This window comes from Solea solea, chromosome 10 (genome assembly GCF_958295425.1).
Source record: "Solea solea chromosome 10, fSolSol10.1, whole genome shotgun sequence".
In the NCBI taxonomy this organism is placed as follows: domain Eukaryota; kingdom Metazoa; phylum Chordata; class Actinopteri; order Pleuronectiformes; family Soleidae; genus Solea; species Solea solea.
In genome coordinates this window covers 13705731-13727423 of record NC_081143.1, presented here as the reverse complement: position 1 = coordinate 13727423, position 21693 = coordinate 13705731, and the positions used below count along the sequence as shown (strand labels likewise).

Here is a 21693-nt window from a genome sequence, read left to right as displayed (position 1 = left end):
AAAAAAACGGAGGGAGGGAGGAAACCGGAGAGCCCAGAGAAAAACCACACACACACAGGAAGCAGATGAATCACATATAAAACAAAACTCTGCCTGACGGCCTTCTTCTATCAACAAAACAGTTCTTACATCTAAATTGGACTACTGCTCCCTGTACAGTCCAGAACTGAATTTAACTTCCTCCTCCTCACATTACAAAGCACTTAATAACCCACACAAACATACTTTTAAGAGCTGGTTGTACTTGACCGTAATGTGCATTATGAAGCTCTTCCAGTTTTCTTTGTTATTTATTGTTTATCTTTTCATTTATATTGTATATATTTGTTTCATGTCTAATTATCATTCTCACCCAATAAAAATATCTCACATTAAAAAAATTAAATTCAGTCGTAAGTAGATTCAACTTGTTTGTCGTGGGATATTTTTCACTGACTGTTAAAATCTATAACCCCACATTTTGTAATTTGTAGCAATGGCCACAAGGGGGTGCTGCTTGACAATAAGGACACCCATTTAGCAGAAGAAAACATATTAGAATGTGTCACTTTATACTTACAGATCCAAATACAGCATGTTGTGCCTTCAGCTTTATAATGAACAAAAAAACAAAACAAAAAAAGGAGCGCAGGTTCAGAAGTCTAAGTAAAATGTATGCTATTTCAGATTGTTCCATAATTAATAACACATTTACATCAGATACTACATCCAGTTCTGGGAATTTCCATTCTTTCTACAATGATTGTCAACAACATTTCTAACTAAAATCCCTTAGTTGACAATGCATTCAAATATTATCATTTTAACACATTGTGAGATACAAATCCTGGATAAATGCAAATGTTGGTTGAGGTACAAGAATACATACTGCAACCATATGCAGAGACTATGTTTGTCGACTATGCCATAAATACATAAATGACTTTTGAGATAAAAGCAAAAAAAAAAATCAATCCAGAAAATATATAACAATACAGTAAAAAACAAAAAAAACAATTGCATTTGACATGTTATTGAAACACATTATACTTCAACATTAAACATTTTAAATGCCAGTAGAATATGTATTTGTTTTCTTAAATCTTCACAATGAAACAGCCGGTCCCATTTCCTGCATTTGTTTGTTTTTTCTTCTTCTTTTTTGGTTTTGTAAGTGAGAACAACCTTTAAAATGGCTGCCATTCCAATGGACCCATTTGATATACCAGTGAAACTATGTACGCACTTGTCTAACACAGTGGTGCTGACTTTGACAGTTTTGAAACCAACAGAACTCTGCTGTTCTGACTGCTGTCAACTTTAAAAGGTTTAAAGAAACAGATTATGCTCTTTGTAACACCCATTTCAACAAATTCCACCTTTTTTTTATATAGAAAATTGTATGTAGAAAGTTTACAGTATTATAACACAGTCAGTAAACATCACACAAGGAGGCAGTGCAGTGTATGCTTTTGTGTTTTTCAAGTGTACCAGATTGTCTTCCTTTGACGACGTCAGACCTATGACAACACATGTAACAAAATTACCGTCAACAGATCTACACTAAGCTTTCCATGACTAAGAGACACACACTATTCCTGTCTTTTCTAATGTGAAGCAGCACTGACAAAAGCACAAATACTGACTGGATATAAATGACAATGCCTGAGTAATTACTAGGACCAGCAACCTCCTTATTACACAATTCAATGTTAAACAAAAGCACAACGGAGTAAAGTGAGAGGTTCTTCGTGCAAGTTTGCAAATTCATTCCATTACCCATTACTTTACTTTGCATGCATGCATGAAAACATGCTGGTATACCTGTATGTACATGGTCCCTTTTCAACATTTGTGCTCACACGTTTCATAAATTATACAGAATACATCTGATGTGAAACAACAAAAAGATATTTATCCAATGACATTCTCCAATTGAGGTTTAATACTGTTAAAACTCTTGCACCCAATGAGATCATTAAAATAAGTGCTAATGACATGACGAAGGGGAAAAAAAATGTAATACAAGAGAGAGAAAAAAAAACCCCTCCAACATTGCCCTCTTGTAATTTTCATTTCAAATGTGAGGTCTCGAAGAGTCAACATTCCTTCTCAAAGGGGTCAGTTGTTTGATATTTGTCTTTCATGGCTTTTTCTCAGTACGTCCTATCACCTTGTGTATCCAAGAGCTGAAAGCAGACACTTTGGTGTAGACACCAGGTGACTGTTGTGTCCGGCAAGCATGACCCCAGGATGTGACCCCATAAACCACCCAGCCCCCACCTGGACGCTCACAAACCAGCGGACCTCCGCTGTCACCGCGGCAACTGTCCACGCGCCTCTCAGACTGAGTGCTACCAGCGCAGAGCATGCGGTTTGTGAACGCACCATGGAAATGCTGCTGACAATAACGCCGGGGCAGCATTGAGAGCCGGGCCTGCTGTAGGGTCTTGGAGTACGAACGACCTGAGAGAGATGGAGAAAATGGAGTTAAAAGGTTTATAGTTGAAGTTTTCAAGTGTAATTATCACATACTGAACGACTGGGAGAATTAAATTGGCAGAATTTGGAACAAATATCTGCGTTCTACCAATTCTGCCTCAACAACTGCCAGTTTGAAATGGATCCGTTCAAATGCAATCACCTGACCACTCATATAGTGCCACATGTGACTTATTTAGACTTCTTGATCACATTCCTATCTATGTCTCTCTCTCTCTAAGGTGTGGCTTTAAACATTATGTTACTTACTAGAGCTTCATCCTGAGGACAACAATGTTTGCAGAGGTTTAAACCACTAACTATTAATCACAGAGGCACGGTCCTTCTTCGTGACAACTGTGTTTGTCGAACCAAGCTAGAGAAAGAACTACAGATGAAAACTGAACTCCAGTCTCTACTGTACAGTGTTGGGTTACTTTCCTCCTTGACTCTCATTGTGGTGACTCTGTGATTTACTCGCCATGGTAGTTTAAAGTGGTATGGTGTGTGTGGAACATGTGTTTGCGTGTGTGTGTGTGTGTGTGTCTCAAAGTGGCACATAGCCAAGTGCAAGCAGCTGTGCAAAACAGACATTTGGTGAAGTCAAACAGCCAGCACGCAATGTCAACATTCTGTTTGTGTTATCATCACAGTAAACAACAACCCCACTCTCCTCCACCAGCACAAACAGATTTTATTATTGCACATTAATTCAGTTGATATTAAGGGGAAACCCCAGTGGTGGGTACATATTTCTACATGTTTACTGTGACCTTTTGAAGCCTTTTGTGATTCAGTTGCTAGGAACAGCGTAGAATTTGAAGATCTCTAGCAGGTGGGTGCCAAGTGTATGAACAGATACACAGTAATAACTCAAAACGAGTGCAAATATTTTACACAAACTTTGCAATTACTTGTGTAGTAATATTTGTGTTTTTTTCTCAAGTCTGCACTGGTGAAATCAGTACAAATTATTTTTATTTTAATAGGCATGTCTGTCATGAAGAGCATGAAAAACACTCCTAATCATTGAACATGTTTATTAAAACTGTTGTTAAAATAATCAATAGTCAAGACCACAACTTGCATGTCCTCTTAAGTCATCAGTTTTGTTTCATCTAAGGGCTGATAGACCGAGCATCCTCTCATATATCATGACCCTGAGGTGCAAAACCTTGTAAAAAAAAATATATATATTATAGTTACATTATATGCATTATATAAACCAAATATTTTACATTTATTAAAGACCTTGCTTTCATCACACACAGAAACATGCTTCCGGTGATCATCAGGAATGTATTAACAGCCCTGATTCACAGTCTGCTAACCACAGCAAAGATTTCAGTGTTGCAGTTTCTGTTTTATTTCATCATTTCTTCAGCAAAGTGATTTTATTTCATATATTTGTGTTGTATCTACCATTTTCAACCTGTATTATTTTAGGTCATTCAGAGTAGTATATTTATAGCCTTGTGTTTTCATAATTGTTGTGCACTGTCATATTTGGTTGCATGTATGTTAACCTTGGTTGCTTGTTGACACAACTTTCTCAATATTGATCATTTGAAATGCCGCTCTAAACTTGATCCTTGCCTGCCTTTGTTACCTTCAGAGCTGCAACTAACGATTATTTTCATAATCGATGAATCTGTTGATTATTTTATCGATTAATCGTTTGGGCCATAAAATATCAGAAAACCTTAAAAATGTTGAGCCGGTGTTTGTCAAACCTGGAAACGATTATGTTCTCAAATGTCTTGTTTTGTCCACAAACCAAAATGATTAACTTTTAATGATTTCTTTGTTATCCAGAGCAAAGAAATTAAGAAAATACTCACATTTAAGAAGCTTACACAATCATATAAGTTGTTTCAATCGTGAAAAAAGCTTTGAACCGATTAATTGATTATTAAAATAGGTGTCGATTAATTAAGTAATCAATTAATAATCGATTCATTGTTTCACCTCTAGTTACCTTTGCAAGTAAATTACTGTTTTTGGGCCCTTTTTTTATATTCACCAGGATTTCCTCACCTGTGTCACCCCAGCCAGTAATGTGGCAGTTGCTGGCTTGTTTGAGCACCCTCTCTTTCCTCACAGGCAGACAAGCGGGAAGGACGTGACGACTGAATGACACACACTCTCCTGGAAACTGTCCCACTGCCCCCGGTGATAGACGAACCATGGCCAGGTCGTTATCATTGCTATGGGAGTGGTAGCTTGGATGGAGGACAATTTGATCAACGCCATATTCCTCTTCATATTCCTCAGGGACAAGGGAGTGGTAGTCTCCCACTCTGACTTTGTACTGCTTGGTGCTGTTTCCATATCTGCAGAGAGGAATAAAGTAAAGAATCGAGAGAGGCTATTGGAAAAAGAGGGTGTGTGTGCATTAGCAATCCCATTGCTCAACCAAGAACAATAATATTACAAGCGCTGGCAGAGGTTCCCTCTACAACATTTCATCTAGAACCAAACAAGTACAAACAGGTTACACTGAGCACACATTAAATCTGTGCTAGGTGCCCAGGATTATTTTTTATGTTTAAGGCTTACAGTGTTTTTCTCCAATTGTATTTTTGGCAAGTTAACCAAGATCTTGGCCTTTGTAATGCCTCCATGACCGGAGCACAGACTCCGACTGAAATACAGCGGCGGGATTTGTGACGCCACTCGCCGGTCACGATCGTCACACCAGACTCCTCTGTTAAATATTGCGATTTTAGACATCTCCCCAGGTAATTGTTGCAGATTAAACAACGTTTTTAAGATTGTTAAGTCTTGATTCTTGTGTCTGTGACGTCATGCAGAGCAGGTACTAAAAGAAGTACCTGGTACCAGGTGCTATGCTAGCGGAAATGCAATTTAACCGTGGCATGCCGAGGCGAGGTGAGGCGAGGCGAGCAGAGCTGGTGGAAACACGCCATAAGCAATACTGTTTTCAATGACTCAGAAACAATTAAGTCAATTGCTGTCTTTTCAAATGTTAAGCAGCACTGACAAAAGCATGATTACTGACTGGATATAAATAAAAATACCTGAGTAATTACTAGGACTAGCAACCTCCTTATTACATGACACAATGTAAAACCAAAAGCACAAAGGAGTAAAGTGAAGGGTTCTTTGTGCAAGTTTGCAAATTCATTCCATTACCCATTACTTTACTTTGCATGCATGAGAACATGCTTGTACACTGTATGCACAACATTTGTGCTCACACGTTTGTGCTCACCTCATCTGAGGTGAAACAACAATATATTTATGCAATGACATTCTCCAATTAAGGTTTAATACTGTTAAAACTATTGCACCCAATGAGATTATATGGTTATACATGATGTCATAGTGGCTTGCATTCTAGCCTCACAGTGAGAAGGTTGCTGGTAGGAGACCCAGTCCGTTCTTCCCGTGTACATGGGTTTTCTCCAAATCCAGTTTCCTACCACAGTCCAAAACACATGCAGAGGTTAATTGGGCATTCTAAATTGATCGGTGTGAATGTGAGAGTAAATGGTTGTTGGTTTGTATGTGTTGGCCAGTGAATGAACCAAGATCTTGATGGAGTGGTTTCATCCATCCTTCAGTCCATTTCCTACCACTGTATCCTCCACATGAGGGTTGCATGAGGGTTGCAACAACCATCCACTCACACTCTCACACCTATGGTCAATTTACGGTGTCCAATTTACCTGCAGTGGTTGCATTCCCTGATCAGTTCAACCTGTTTTGGCTGAACTGTCAGTTGTTGTTATCTTTAGCATGTTGTTTTGATGCAGATGAAAACATTTTTGTTTCATTTTTATCCTTTTATCAATTTATTCCTTTTTAACTGTATGGTGACCTTTTGTAAAAAAAATTAAAATGTACTTTATATATTATTGTGTTTTCATCTGATGAAATGTTTTAGATGCTACATTCTTAGCCCTAATAGCTTTCCTGGAGTAAGTTGTCAGCTATAAATTCTCTCCTCCTCGCCCCTGTGCCCACATTCTACTCTACCAAAATATCTTTGCAGTGCTATGATACATTTATTGGATTAATTGTTCATTTCTGAGAAAGGCGTTATACACTTCCCAGGCTAAGTCTAGGGGCTAAGCACATAAAAACCTGGACTGAGAATTGGTATATGCAGGAATGATTGTAATAAATCTGTCACTGCATTTGTGTGTTTCTGCACATATCTGACTCATAGGTTGACATAATGAAGTGTGGTTCATGTTGGATATGTTTGGGTTTTTTGAAATGGAGTAGGTGCAAGGGAGAGAGGAGGAACGGCATGAGACGGGGACAAAGACAAGAACAAAGGAGAGGGTGGGTAAGACAAATGAGAGAAGGAGGTTTTGTCATGGAGCCAATTCCCTGTGTCAACTGGTGGTCTAGCTAGAAAGATCACTTGTGATCACTGACCTAAGGTCAATATTTAGGAATCTACTAATAAAGACATAAACAAATAGCTAATTTTTATTGTCTGTATAATTATTTTCTGTATCGTTGTCATGCCTGCGTTTATTATTGCCAAATGAAAGCTGACAATGTCAGTGTGGAAGTAAATATTTTGATAATAAATTACTTTTCAAAGCTGTCACAGCCAATATTAACATGAAGAGTGATATGTACAGTACATGCAGACAGACGAGACAAGTACTTGGTAGAATGTTGTTTTTATTTACTGGTTAAATCGTCTGTGAAAAGAGTCTTTTGTTATTTTGTTGTGTGGTATTCAGGTGTGTATATGTGCAAACAATAGGCTCTGTTATATCAGGAATGCCTGCAGCTATCACCTCTCAGAGTGTTACTATGATACAGTAACTGCCTGATGGATGGGTGTCACTGGATATAATTAACAGCATGCAAACGGGTGAGTGTGTGCACCATGTTAACCTGCACAACACATGATATCATTGCTCAATAATGCCTCATGTACAGTTCACTTTTCGTTTACGCTCATCACTGAGGCTAACAACTCGGTCGTCATCTATTTTAAACCAGTTAAACTAAAGATAGCTGACAGTGAGCATGAACTTCATCTGATTGGACAAATAGTTTAAAGGCCGAGGCCTCCAGGGCTCTGACTAATAAGAGCAGTATTTACGTGTGGAGTGTGTGAAAGCTGGGAGTTTCAGTTGAAGGGTTGCTGTATGTTGAGGTCACAGCAAACAGGGATTGGCATTGGCGGAAGAGGCATTATTATTATTATTATTATTAGTAGGAGGAGGAGGAGTACAGTAGTAGTAATAGTCTATCACTTTTTTATCCAAAACTGGGAAACTGATTAAACCTCTCTCCTCTCATCTCCTTTTTACCCATTTTTCTTCATATCAAAAAGGCCACAGGGCATCTTCAGAATGTCCTACACAAACAGTATTTTGATTCATGTGAGTGAGTGAGTGATAAATGAGTCTGCAGACGGTGCATATATTTGACCATTTGTAAATGGTGACTCATGAGGTGTGTGACTGGTATCTATGTGTACATGTGTATTTGTGAGGCTAGCAGTTGCTTCATCCTGGATGTAACAACATTTAGTTTTATTTGCCATAACCATGAAAGCTAAAACCACTGAGTATGCTTCAACTGTATCGGGCCCGAGCTGCAGTTTAACCAGGGTGAACTTGTTCATTTCTTCTTTTTCTGCTCTATTTTTGCCATAGATGTGCAATGCTCCAATCTCTAGTCTTAACATTGCTCTTGGCAATACTGTTTAATCACCCTTACTTTTTAATTTAAACAATTGAACAGTTGAAGAGAGACAGAAGTAAAAGAGGCAAAAAAAAAAGTATCCACCAGAACATTTTCAGTGAGGGAAATCAAGTTGTTATTGTTTTTTCTTTCACCCTAACTCCTTTTGTTTCCAGCAGTCAATGACATCGCCCTCTGCTGTACAAGACATTTGACTTTTTCGATGAGTAATGTGTTGTATATCTATATTATTTTCAATAGGTAAACCAGCCATTGTCTCTGGGGATTACTGTTACAGTATGTGTGACTATGGCAATGCAAATAAACTATACATTTTCCCAAGTTCATCAGGTTTAAATTGTCTTTGTACAATCAAGCTATGACACAGAAATAATCTGTTAAAGACATTGTTGTATATAAGGTTAAGTATTCTGGCCACTATAATGCCTACTGTGTCTGCTTTAAATAACTTGCTGATGTCAGAGTAGTAAAAATCTATCATTTCAGTCTATGATTATCCTGGTGTCAACTGTTTGCAATAACCAGCCCAACAAGTCCTGGTTGAGGCATCGCAAATGGTTTTCATTTGCAGCACAGCTGTGTGCTTCTGTTGTGTGTCATATTTAAAGACCATAAATCACATAGTTGAAGTTACTGTATATGCAGTAAAACCGGGAAAGCCTGGGAATTGCTGGAGAATTAGTACAGGAAAGGTTCTGTGAATGATTTCTGTCTGTATTTAATGTGGAAACATCATGATTTGTCGGGACTGAGCTGATGGGGCCTGTGCAGACTTCTGGATTAGCTACAAAAACCCAAACACACTGGAACCAAGAGATATTTATCTCCATATTGAGTCTGGCATCACACTGTGTATGTATAAAATGCAGATACTATAGCTTATGCCCCAAGACTCAACTCAACTGTCTCAGTGCTTCACAAATGTTGCCTTCATGCTCTTTTTTCTTTTTTTCCTTAAGTCACAGCCTGCTCAGCTGTATTTATTAGGTGATGGATATCAAGTTGGTGGCGCCATGCCCCCCCCCAGACCAGACGTATTTAACATGAATAGATAATGAAGCAATTCTGGCTCCTGACTACCTCCCTCTCTCCCATACAAACAACTTCATTTTTTGTGCAAGTTTAAGGTGACAGTTTAAAATGTGGATGTGTTTCTGTGTATATGCATGTGTTTGACCTTTTGAAGCAATGCGCTGAGGTGAGGACCCAGCAGGAGTCAATAAGAGTTGCTCCACACACCAGCCTCCCATCCCCTCGAGAGCCACGCAAACGAATCGCAGCCTGCCATGGCCAGCCACCCCTCCAGAAGACACACACAGAGAGAGACAAGAGCAAATATCATTTAAAATGCTGTAATAATCACTGCATATGAAGAACATTTGTGTGCACTTACACACAATTGGATGTCTATTTGCCTGTAGCTTCAAATCAGCTGTTTTCCATCTGAAGTCTGTGGACTTAACATGCTTCCAATATTCTTTCCTCTATATGTGTCTGGCAGGCTTTTGTGTGCTGTTATTAATCCCTGCTGTCCCTTCCAGCTCACCTCAGAGAGTTTTCTCCTCCTATGATCCTGCGCTGGCGAGTGTGTATGAGCCGCAGACCACAAATTGAGCTGACAGGATCTGACGGAGACACAAGAGGAACGAGGTATGTGTATGTGAGAGTGTCCAAGGGAGGGTGAGGATTGTTAAACCATACATTGAGGTTCAACAAACATTACAAAAGTCATCTGTTAATACGTCATATGAAGCTTGAGATCATTTTCATAGTGTGTGTGTGTGTGTGTGTGTGTTGAAATCTATAAACAAAGCTCAGTGGCTTATTCATAAAAACCTAATTGATCTTACTGATGACACAAAAACAGGTTTCTGCATTAGTTTGACTCTTCAAAGCATGTGTGTGTGACAAGTGAAAAAGTAATAACACATGTGCTGGTAAAAGAAAGGATTGTATGAGTCTGCTCTTAAGTGTGACAGAAGCAATAACATTGCTCTCACCACTTTACCATCTGGATATATGTATATATATACACACACGGAGAAGCCCACTCTGCTTTCCTTTTAAAACATTACCTTCTGACAAAGTCATTTGTTTCACATTTAAATGTTTCTGTGTAAATGACGTACTGGAACTGTTTGCTAAACACATACCGTCAATTCTCCCAGTAACTCAAAAGCTCTATTTTTTTCAGAGCAATAAAAGAAAAACAAAAATCACTCTTGATGAATTGACTGACCTTTGACGTCTTTGTTGCTGGGCTGAGATTCGCCATAGTCACAGATGACCCCGGCGTCCTCACTGTGGCGACAGTTATGTGTACCTGGTGCTTGTTTGATGCACTCTGCTAATGAACGCTCCTCACCACTGCACTTCACATTGTCCACATGGATTGGGCCTGTTCCTTCCCCAAAGTATGCCATCACACGGGCCTTTGCTGAGCCACTGAGGAGGAGACACAGATATAGATATGTTCACACCATTTCCCATTACAACATGTTTTAAGTTTGAAGAAATGAAAAGGGGCGGAGTCGTCATAAGCTCAAGAGAAACAACACATTGACATAAAAAGTAATTTATACTCAATCCTAAATTCTACCGACAACAAATAAAGTAATTGCTATGTTTTTTGTTTCTTTTACGCATTATTAGATAGGTGAAACTTTCTAGTCGCAGTGTCTCTTCATGCTGAGTTTGTTTTGAATATTAGAAGTATAAATTATTAGTATTAGAAAGTATAAAAAAGTATCAGTATCAGTTTTGAAGAGTGAACTGTTACATGTTTCGGTCTCATAGGCGGTGATAATAGATAGATGTTATGGTTTGACATTCTCAGGCTGTGACACAAACCAGGTCATGGCAACAGTATCTGTATAACTATCTGCACTCTGATTTAATTAGCAAACAACTAATACACATAGGCGTGTAGGATGTGGTTGTGTATGTGCTCTCTGTGGGCTGATTTGAATTAAGAATGATAGATAAGTGAGAGCAAGGATTTCATGTTGCTACCCTGGGGTTCAGTGGGTGACAGGTCTTGTTTGTCCTATTGATCCAAAGGGAATCTCATATATCTTATTAAGACATCGAGTGTTGCATCCATGTCTGTGTCTCTGAGTGATGCGTCAAAGGGTGGCAACACAAGCTGGTTTGAATCCGGTTCAAATAAGAAATGCAAGTAAAACAACTCAGGTTTTTTTTATCACATATTTTCTGTGTAACACAGAAACAAAATGTGTGGATACATGTGCACAGTACAGTGTCAAGATATCATAACACATCAGATTGCTTTTATTAAATATGCTTTGGATTTACTGACTTCATCACAGTGTAGCTTCATTTAGATCATCATTTTGTTACCTAGTAAAGTTTTATGGACCAAGCTGTGCTGTACAAGTTTTTATGTAGGACCTCTTTGTTGACTCTAAATATAATTGGTGTGTGTCGACATATCCCCATCACCAGAGCAACCTCCAGACCTTGGGGGCCTGCTATGTAATGACCTTTTGCCACAAGACAGAATGGTGATCCTAACATGGCTTTTACACGCCTCCAACACGCTTCCCCTCTCTCTCACGCTTATGCTCTCCAGATGTGTTTTTTTTTTTATCTACACACAGATGTGTCAGAAAGAATTGGTTGACGATGCAGGACGGAGAATTCTTCACTGAGGTGTGATGAGAAGGAAAATGGAGACAGTTTGTTATGGTACCGTTTTCCCTTGCCATATCACAGCCATTGTTTTGGAAAATCTCAAAGTCTCAAAGGAAAGGATTATGGGATGCAGAGAGGATGTGATTAGATAGTTTGCCTCTCTTTGGTGCATTTTTCACTGTGAATGTGTGTATTTAACACAATTGCCCTGCCTTTTATCTGGATATTTATATTGGCTTTGCAAAAGGTCACTAAATGCTTAAAAAAAACGTGCAACCACATAAATATCTGCCCAAACACTTAAGATCATGATCTTTTTTTAAAAGGTTAATTCACTAACCATTGCAATTTTAAACAATTCAAAGCAATTTGACAGATGTCCAGCGTGTGTGTGTGTGATGAACTAGCGGCCAATTCACAGACATCACCTGCAACCAGACCCATATTTGGATGATACCAGCTGTCAATCACACTGTTTTCTTTGCAACCAGCAGAGTCGCCCCCCCTAATGGCATTCTATATAATCGTACTTACTCATTAGCTTCACCTGGCAAACCAGAAGGCTAGGTCCACTTTTTATATTGAGTCTATGGTGATGAAGTGGAAAGTGGAAACAGAGAAGGCCTCAAAGTTAGAACAATGAAAAACAGACATAAAAAAGGGGAGCAAGTCTAAGACAAATCTGCCAGATCTCGGAAATGGTGACTGGTTGCGAGAATAAAGTTGGCAGTCTGGATCCACTAAAAAAAGGGGGAATGTAATGTCCAGAGTGATCACATTGCAGTTTAACTGCTCACATCTTTCTCTCCAGAATCTGACAACCTTTCCAACATCCGGCATTTTGACAAGAATAAAATAATGGAAAGATTCGTAGCAGAGCTCAATCTAAATACTGGCGGCTCTCCATTAAGTGAGTATATTGGACTGTTGGAGGAAGTCAGGGCAAATGTATTTAGGGAGCACTTTCATCACAAAGACACCAAATGGGCTTTACTTTAAAAAATGATGAAACAACTTCCAGTCAACATCCATGATACAACTTCACCAACACCACTGTCTGCCCGCCTCAACAACAATCCTTCCACATACACATACTGTACACTGGGCTGGATAAATCAGAATGGTTTTTAGCTTGGATTTAAATGTAATAAACAGTATTACATGAGGTAAAGCATTGGAGAGGGCAGGTTCACACTGGTGACTAAATGCAATTTTACCTGCTGCCGATTTTACTCAAGGTTCTACCAGAAAACCACTGTCTGATGACCTGACAGGTCTGATGGGATGGTTGTCAGCGAGCAGGACGAAAACTGGAGAGATGAACCATACAATAATTTAAAAACGAACAGATAATATATCTTTGTTGAAAGCAAAGCCAGTGAAACGACGTCAGTATTGAAGTAATGTGATGATATGTTCATGTCCCTGTGAATAATCTGGCAGCTGAATTCAGATTATAAAACGTACCACAAACTGCAAGCTAAAAACTGCGTTCTTTGTTATAGTCTGCAACGAGAGAAGTCATACTCCACTGTGGGATCAGTGGTAGAGCTGGTCGTCTTTCAACCCTGAAGGCTGCGGATTTGATCCCCGGCTTTGCTAGTCTACAGTATTCCCATGTGACGCAGGGCAAGACATTTAACCCCAAGGTTGCACCCTGTGAATGGGGATGATAGATGTGTGATACAAACACTTACATACCTGTAGCCCAACTGTCGGCACACCACCTCAGCGTCACGATCTGTCCATCCATCATCGCACACAGTCCCCCACTGCCCGGACAGATAGAGCTCCACTCGGCCTTCTGTGGACCTTTCTCCTCCCACAAGCCTTACTGGCACACCTGCAGAATGTGCACACACACACACAGACACACACACCCATATGGACCCTGTTTGTAGAAATAACCACATAACTTGATCCTCCAGGCTAAACTGTCTCGTGAAGCGGGCATGTGCACTCATGTTCTCTTCAAAGGAAGTAGCTGGAACACCTGTGTGTTTGCATGTGCTCAACCCCTGAGTATCCTTAAACTGAAATTAAGAGAGCTTGTCTGAGCTTTAAGTTTAAACAATCCATCATCATTTGAAGCTCAGATGAACAAACATAAACACACGCGCTCTCTCTCTCTCTCACACTCACACACACACACACACACGCACGCAGACATTAATCTCATTTAAGTGTATACTAATGCCTTTTCCATGTGTGAACAGTCTCAGGATCAGCTTACACTCCTGCCAGGCGTCAGCTCACTAAGTACTTTATTTGCCAACATGCTTGAGCTGCCAGAGACAGGGGTCATAAGAACTAGAATATTTCTTTGACATTTCATTTTGTGTTTTTAAGGTGAAACCTTCCAACATTGTTTAACAGGAGTCCTAGGTTGACACATTCAGAAGTAGTTTGTATGAGCTGTAGAAGGGGGCGGAGTAAGGTACGGTAAATGGAGCTAATTGTGGGAATGTTTACATCACCATTATTGAGGAAATGCTCATCTTTTCCCTCTTGCTTGGAAACACAAACACATTTCTAGCCTTCCTCAAAACACACTGCTGTGAAACAAGGTTGTGACGGTCTCTGCCAACAGAATAGAAAAAAGAGAAAGACTCTTCAAAGCAGCGCCTTGCTTATCTGTTTTTCTCCTTTTCCAAAAGAAACACTGACCAAATCTCCCAGTTGGCATGCTATGAAGGAAGAGGGGGGGTGTACACTCCCACAACACTCAAACACAAATGCTATGTGGTAATGACATAAGTCTTTAGTGTGTGTTTTGTGGGGTGAGGGTGTCCCTGAGGCTTTTGCCAAACATTATAATCTATCTTAACCAAACAAATGAAACGGCTTATTTAGCCCATAGCATATGCTCTCCTTTCAAAACGTCTTTTTTTTTTTTGTAACATTCACCAGACATTCAACATTCAATAGTGAGAAATCAACACATATGTACAGTAAATTAAATCTAAGGCACAAGTGTTACCTTTCACTTCCACCCTTCCACACATTTATTTGTGTCTGGAGGCTGCAAGCATGAGCTGATTCATAGAGCTACAGTTTAACCCTTCCCCTCTCTTTCAGCACGCAGTAAAACAAGCAGTGTCACTGCTGCCACCGCTTACCTGACTCGCCCCCAACTAAAGTGCATCTTTTGGAACACCAATCATGTGTTGAGGATTGTTTAATGACAGGTCGTCTAATTGGTGCCTGGTTTTCATCATTTGTTTTAAGCGGTGACTAAAAGAAAAGTTGGTGCACGCTTGTGATTTACTGAAGGCTTTTGCAGTAGGTCCATTTAGACATGATGACTTTACAAGCAATCCAGTTAATAAGGCAGGGAAATCCACACGACAGCTGTGCCTATTAGAGTGAGCATGAGCATTATCCCTTATCCATCTCTTAGAGAAGGCTTTCCTCTTCTGAGTAAGATGAGATCTAATTGACTGCAGGTTCTCTTTGGCAGAGATCGTAGAAACAATCTTCCGGTTGGCTCATATTTCCATTACCTAGTTTTCTGATGTGAAGGGAAATTACATAAATCATTTGGTTTGTTGTTCCTCACCGTCATGTACCTTTGAGGCAATGCTACACTTTTAATGTTTTATTATGACTATTATTTTCATTTTGGTCATGTTGTCATTGTTGTTGTCATCATCACTATTATATTTCAAATAGAGATTTATTTTTAGCAATAGAATCCACTTGTGGTCCGTTCATTGACGCTTATAATGTGTCACTCTGTGAGCTGAGAATGTCGCACCCTAAACCTGATAGATTTAACCAGCATTATATGAATATGATGAATATTATATGAACAAATAGGTTGTATATTTAAGTTACAAACTATTTTATTTTTTAAATGATCTGGATCCTGAAGTAATGTACGGTATTCTGATCCCAGATGCCAAATCAAATAGTATTTAAAACCTAATACACAATTAGTTTAGAAAGACTAACTACAACTTTAAGAACATCATTATTGTCATTTCTGAGCTATGACCATCTCTGAAACCAAAATTCCATGTATAAAGTCAAATACCTGTGCCACAACTAATCACAGCCAGAAAGGTTCAGATATTGCCCACATGTGAACTTAGTAACTTGCAAGCCTCCCATTTCTATACTAAATTACCACCACATGGTTTCAATTTGTCACTATGGAAACCACCCTGTCATTTAAATTCTCAAAAACAGAGACCATCCACATATGTATATATGTATCTAATCATATACACAACCAGTATTTTAAATGTCACATACTATATACTGAACTGTGGTGTCTGTGGTAACTGGAACTTTTTAGATATGTCTAACAGTTAAGTCTTTCTTACTAGTCGGAAGACTCTCTCCACTGTGCACGGTGCTGCATGCGATATTAACATCTTCATGGTGTGTGCAGTCATGACGGAGCCATTCCCTCTTGTTGCACAGCAGCAAGCTTGACTCTTTCCCTGTGCAGCTCACATCATCCAAAAGAATAGGACCTGAACCCACCCCAAAGCGTGGGACTGGGGTGATGTCTAGTCCTTCAGAAGGCAGAGTTTCCCCTAATCTGCAAAGTAGAGATCCACACAAACACACAAATCCACACACGAGTGCTCTCAGATTGCACATAGACACAAGATGTAATTGTGTTTATTTGTCTGCGTTTGTCCGGTGGCATGCATATTTTGCATTACCTGTAACCGAGTTGTCCACACACCACTTTAGTGTTAGAGTCTGTCCAGCCATCGTCACACACTGTCCCCCACTGACCATGGTACAACACTTCTAGACGTCCCTCGTGGCTCCCTGTGCCACCTACCAACCTAACAGTACCATCTGGACAGAGAGACAGACGGGACACATACGTTTGGCAATGCTCTTGCTTATGAACATACCGGTGTATATTTTTATTGACTTTCCGAGTACTTTTCCTCCTATAATAATGTTTACCTTACATGTTTTAAATTATTGTAGATTTGCATTTTAGAATGGCTGAACTCCTGGTGGCAGAAGTGAATATAAAACTTTGTGAGCAGCTGAAAAGCCCTAATCTAAAACTATCCTCTCACATTGGTCATTGGACTTTTACTCCTCGTGTGTGTTAAAAACAAAACTGTGTCTCACAGGAAGAGTGATCTTCTAAGCTTTCACGTGCATGTTTTTCTGAATATATTTTGCATGTTGAGAAGAGTCGGCCTACCTGTAAGAGCATGACAGGATACTCCTGCATCCTCAGTGTGCAGACAGTTGTGTTCCCCCCAAGCGCTTTTTGGACACTGCTCCAGAGTGAGCTCATTGCCAGTGCAACGCACCTCGTCCAGCCACACACGGCCTGATCCCTTCCCAAAATGTGCTTGGCCCCATGCCCTTGCTACTCCACTACAAGCGGAGGACACAGTACAAGAGAATAAGGCTTGGCTTTTATGTAAAAGATATGATATAAAGCACAAATACTGTCTATGTCTGACATACAGAATGCAGAGGGTGAATGGAATACTTTTTTTTCATTAGAATTTTGCTAATCATACAAGGCTGTGCATATTCCCACACTGAAACACCACAGTGGAATACACCAAAAATGCCCACATGGATATTTACAGCTGACTGTTGCTAAATATGCATTTCTCTCTGGTACTAAAATTCATGCAGGAACAATGAGCCTGATTCACTGTCTGACCTCCAGATGTTCTTTACTGTTTGCTCCTCTCTCTGTGAGTCTGAATGGAAAGAATACTTCTCATACTTCTGGAGACAGAGAGAGCGATGGCTAGACACCCACATTAAGACATCGCAACTTCCTACTCCATCGGTCATGTTTTTTCCTCACGACAAATTCACAGACATATTTCCTACATGGGAACTATTACTGTTATTGCTATCTATTTACCTCAGCCCCAGCTGGCGACACACAACCTCTGCATCGCTGTTGTCCCATTGGTCGTCACATATGGAGCCCCACTGCCCCGCGTGGAAAACCTCTACTGTGCCCTCTGACTTCGATCGACCTCCCGCCAGCCGAATAGGGAGCGTTGCTACTGGTGAATGTAAACAAGATTTGAGCGTCACCTACTCAGAGGATGTACAGTATCGTAGGCTTTCACAAAATACAGGGACTGTTAATATTTCAAAATGTGTAACAATAACAATTTAAAAACTTCAGCCATCACAGACAATAATCCCCCCACTGTATGACTCTACCTTGCTGTTGAGTGCAGGTGACAGTGGCAGCAAAGGAGCACTCTCCTCCATTCCAGGTAGTTTTGGGGCACTGAAGCAGGTCTGACTCCTCTCCCTGGCAATGGACCGCCCTCCAGTGGAGTTTGGCAATACCTGAACGAACCAGGGCAACGGCACGTGCACGACCTGAGATTCTGCAAGATTAATTCATTTCACTCATTTGAAAATGTACTCTTCGCACAATTAAACTAGAATAGCAAAGCCGGACTCATTGATAACAGGTTTAGAGATGTATTTATTTATTTGATTAAATATTGATTACTGTTACTTAATATTTTTGTTATTTCTTCTCATTTACGGTAAATCCTGTAAGTGGGTTACAGCAACCCATGTCAGAGTGAAAAAAATAGTGGCCTAGTGGCAGAAACCATGATCCTGTTCTGCCATTTTGCATGCCAGTATGGTCAGCAGCTTTTCATAACTTTCCATGAGTCATTACCAATGATTCCAGCTTACATATGGCTGACTTTTGCCCTCTTTCATTTCAAATGTAGAGGTCACACACGTATGTATTTACGCCAGCACTGATGCTCATGTACAGGGACAGAACGTCTCCGTTTCTTCAGGGAAATCACACACTTTCCCAACTGAACTCAACTCAGCCCATACACACTGAGACCTGCAAACCCGTGCGAGCTCTAATCTGACAGCATCTCAAAGTCAAAACCACAAGACACATTCACATGTGCGTATGAGAGATAAAGAGAGATAAAGAGACAATGGGGCAGAGAGAGAGAGCTGGTGACAGAGTAAATAACGGAGCACTAAAGGAATTTAAAAAAAAAACCCTGGGGGTGGAGGGTGGAATGCTAGGGTCACTAAAGAACAGTACAAAGACTGTGAAGGGAACCTATGCATGATTGCATACATATGTCAGCAGTGTTTGGAAACTCTGACATCCCCAACAATTCCCATCCATTCATCCAATCATTACAGACATCTGTAGACAGCTTTACGTGCTAGATCTATACTTGCACCTGTGTCTAATTGTGTATTAGAAAAGTTTGTAATATTGAATAAATATCTAATTGCGATTGGGATATGATTCACAATATCAGAGGGAATGGTAATTTCGACATCATTATTCTCATTTTCATTTGAAAAACCCATATGAAATGATTACTGTGTGATTACTTGTGCTGATCTGTGAGAAACAAAGACGTTCTCTTCAGTCTGTGGAATAAGACGTGTACAGATCGAGACAATAATTAATTGAAAATGATATTTTGACACACATCTTGGCTTTAAAAAAATATAACGCCTCCCGTGATTTGAAAATCGCAGAAGGTCGTATTGCGATTTCGATATATATAATTACAATGAATTGTTCAGCCCTAATGTGTGCGCTCTCACTCACCCCTTGCCCAGCTGTCTGCAAACCACTGCAGCGTCTTTGTCACTCCAGTCATCTCCACAGATAGACCCCCACACTCCTGACAGATAGATTTCCACCCTGCCATCGAGCTTGGAGCGGCCTCCTTGCAGACGCACTGAACCTAGATAAGAGAACGGATCAGAGGGTATAAAAATCTTGTTTGAAAGAAATGCTTATAGACATATGACATCTATCCATCTATCTATCTATCTATCTATCTATCTATCTATCTATCTATCTGTTGTCTGTTGTTATCTATCTGCCTCATTATGTGTCACATATTCTACAAAAGATCAGACTTTGTACAGACATTATACCTCATAAAGGCCTGCAATTGTCCAAATATATTATGGATCAAATTAATGAAAATTCAATATAGTTTATTTACATATGATGTACAAACACAGATGCCAGAAAGAAAATACCATGTGTGTTATTGTGGTGCTAGAAAGAAATCCCACTCTGTTCTTTTTTCATTGTTCTCTTACCTTTACTTTTCACAAGGTTTGTTGTGTGTCTAAATTTGTAAATAAGCTATTGTAGTATTGAGTATTGTCATCTCCATGTCAAAAATATTTTCACCTACACACTTTGTTGTTGTTTAGTACTTACTGAAAACAGTAGTCTGTGACAGCATGCATTGGTTTGTATCTGTTCACTAATTGATTTCAACTCATAGGAATCCAGTCCAATTGATTTATTTATTTCTATATATTAAATGAAGGATCTTAGTACAAGTGTAACATACACAGTCAATGGGCCTGCATGTTTACCTTGTTTACAGTCACAGTAACCCCAGTCCACTCTGCCCCTGTTGTTTCTGAAAAAGCACCAGGGTCGGATCCTGCCGTCCGGGTTGCGACAGTGATTGTGTTCTCCGATCCCTTTCCCCGGGTAGCGCTCCCTGAAGCCGGCCACGTCGGTCCAGTTCATGCACCGGGCGCCGGACTCGGTGATGTCTATCGCTCCTCGGTACAAACCGTCTCTCCCGTGGCTCTGAACGCAGTCGCTTAACGGCAGGATGAATGAAGGCAAGCTGCTGGGGGAACCGCAGTCGCAGATCGCGGCCAAAAGTGCGACTGTTGCAGCGAGAAATGTCCAATTCATGTTTGATGTCTGCAGCTGATGGCAGGAGATAAGACAAGGCATTCATTTCTCTCATCAGCCGAAGAGAACGTTTCAAGCCAGCGTCACCATCGCTCCGCCGTGGGACGAGGAGTGAGACCCGAGAAACGACGCAGATCGATAAAGCGATGTCTGCGTGGGGCAGGCAGCTTCCCAACGCATACCCCATCAGACCCCCTCCTTTACTGCGATTTTATACCATTTAAGTCAAGACTGTGTATGGATTTTATGTCAATAAAGTCCCATCATTTCTAAGAGACAAATAATGACCAGCCCTGGTGTTTACACAGCACCGCAAATTGGTATTTATTGGTTATAATTTCTTTTTAGCTAGGCATTGAGTACATTGTTTTTCAAATTCTTATATGGATCCCTGAAGAAAAGTTTATCATGCACACATGATCACGTGTTTCTACATGTCATTTTATATCTCTGAGTTTCAGAGAGTGAATCTGCTTTGATCTTTATTGATCTTGAGCCTTCTTTAATATTGTTTTCTTGTCACTGTGTTTGTTAATGCAGCAAAACAACCCTCTGTCTGAGTGTCATTTAAAATGTTTACTGTGATAAACATTATTAATTAGGTTTTTAGCTAATGCTTTTCACTGTGTCTGCAAGATTATACATTCAAGACTAGGAATGTATATCATTATATAAATAAACTCACATAAATGATGTGGTATATATCTTAGTGCAGAGTCAAACCTTTTATACCAAGTACCACCTGAGGAAATAGTGAGCTCTCGAAGTTACACCATTACTAGATTTACTCCCAATGACATAATTTGCTCTCTCGTCATCCTCTTATTCCTCACTTCATACACTGATAGCAACATTTAGATGAAGATGGAGCAGTAGATAAGGTGACACAGAGCACATTTACATGCAGGGACAATATAGTGTTAACACTATAGCATAAACAGCTGACCTATACTGTTTTATTTTTACCCAACCTTTAAAGAAAGGTTTATTGACCTTAAACCCACATGAATCCACTAATAAAGGTTTAGTAGCTCTCTTATACTCTCTTATAATAAAAATAATTTAGTGTCACACAATAGTCTAAATATTCCATTAAATAAAAATTATAAACGATTATACATTAGCTTTCTATCTCCCTTCCCCAGAGTGTATATGATGACAGACCGACTTACCGT

The 21693-nt window shown here is 39.8% G+C and overlaps 1 protein-coding gene across 2 annotated transcripts; it reads right to left on the bottom strand.

Annotated features, from left to right (window-relative positions):
* Positions 1 to 1733: 1733 nt before the first annotated feature.
* prss12 (serine protease 12) lies at positions 1734 to 20518 on the bottom strand. 2 transcript variants are annotated; one of them, XM_058639615.1, is made up of 13 exons: positions 20185 to 20518; positions 19394 to 19532; positions 17998 to 18170; positions 17687 to 17834; positions 17000 to 17178; positions 16494 to 16635; positions 16146 to 16366; positions 13519 to 13660; positions 10403 to 10608; positions 9710 to 9788; positions 9341 to 9463; positions 4498 to 4793; positions 1734 to 2445 (listed from the first exon to the last, which is right to left on the bottom strand). In XM_058639615.1, exons 1-13 carry the CDS (start codon positions 20516 to 20518, stop codon positions 2123 to 2125), a joined length of 2505 nt encoding a protein of 834 aa, XP_058495598.1. In that variant the 3' UTR covers positions 1734 to 2122. The 2 variants fall into 2 exon arrangements, with proteins under 2 accessions (XP_058495598.1, XP_058495599.1); XM_058639616.1 differs by having other exon boundaries at positions 17687 to 17831.
* Between the last annotated feature and the right edge of the window lie 1175 nt (positions 20519 to 21693).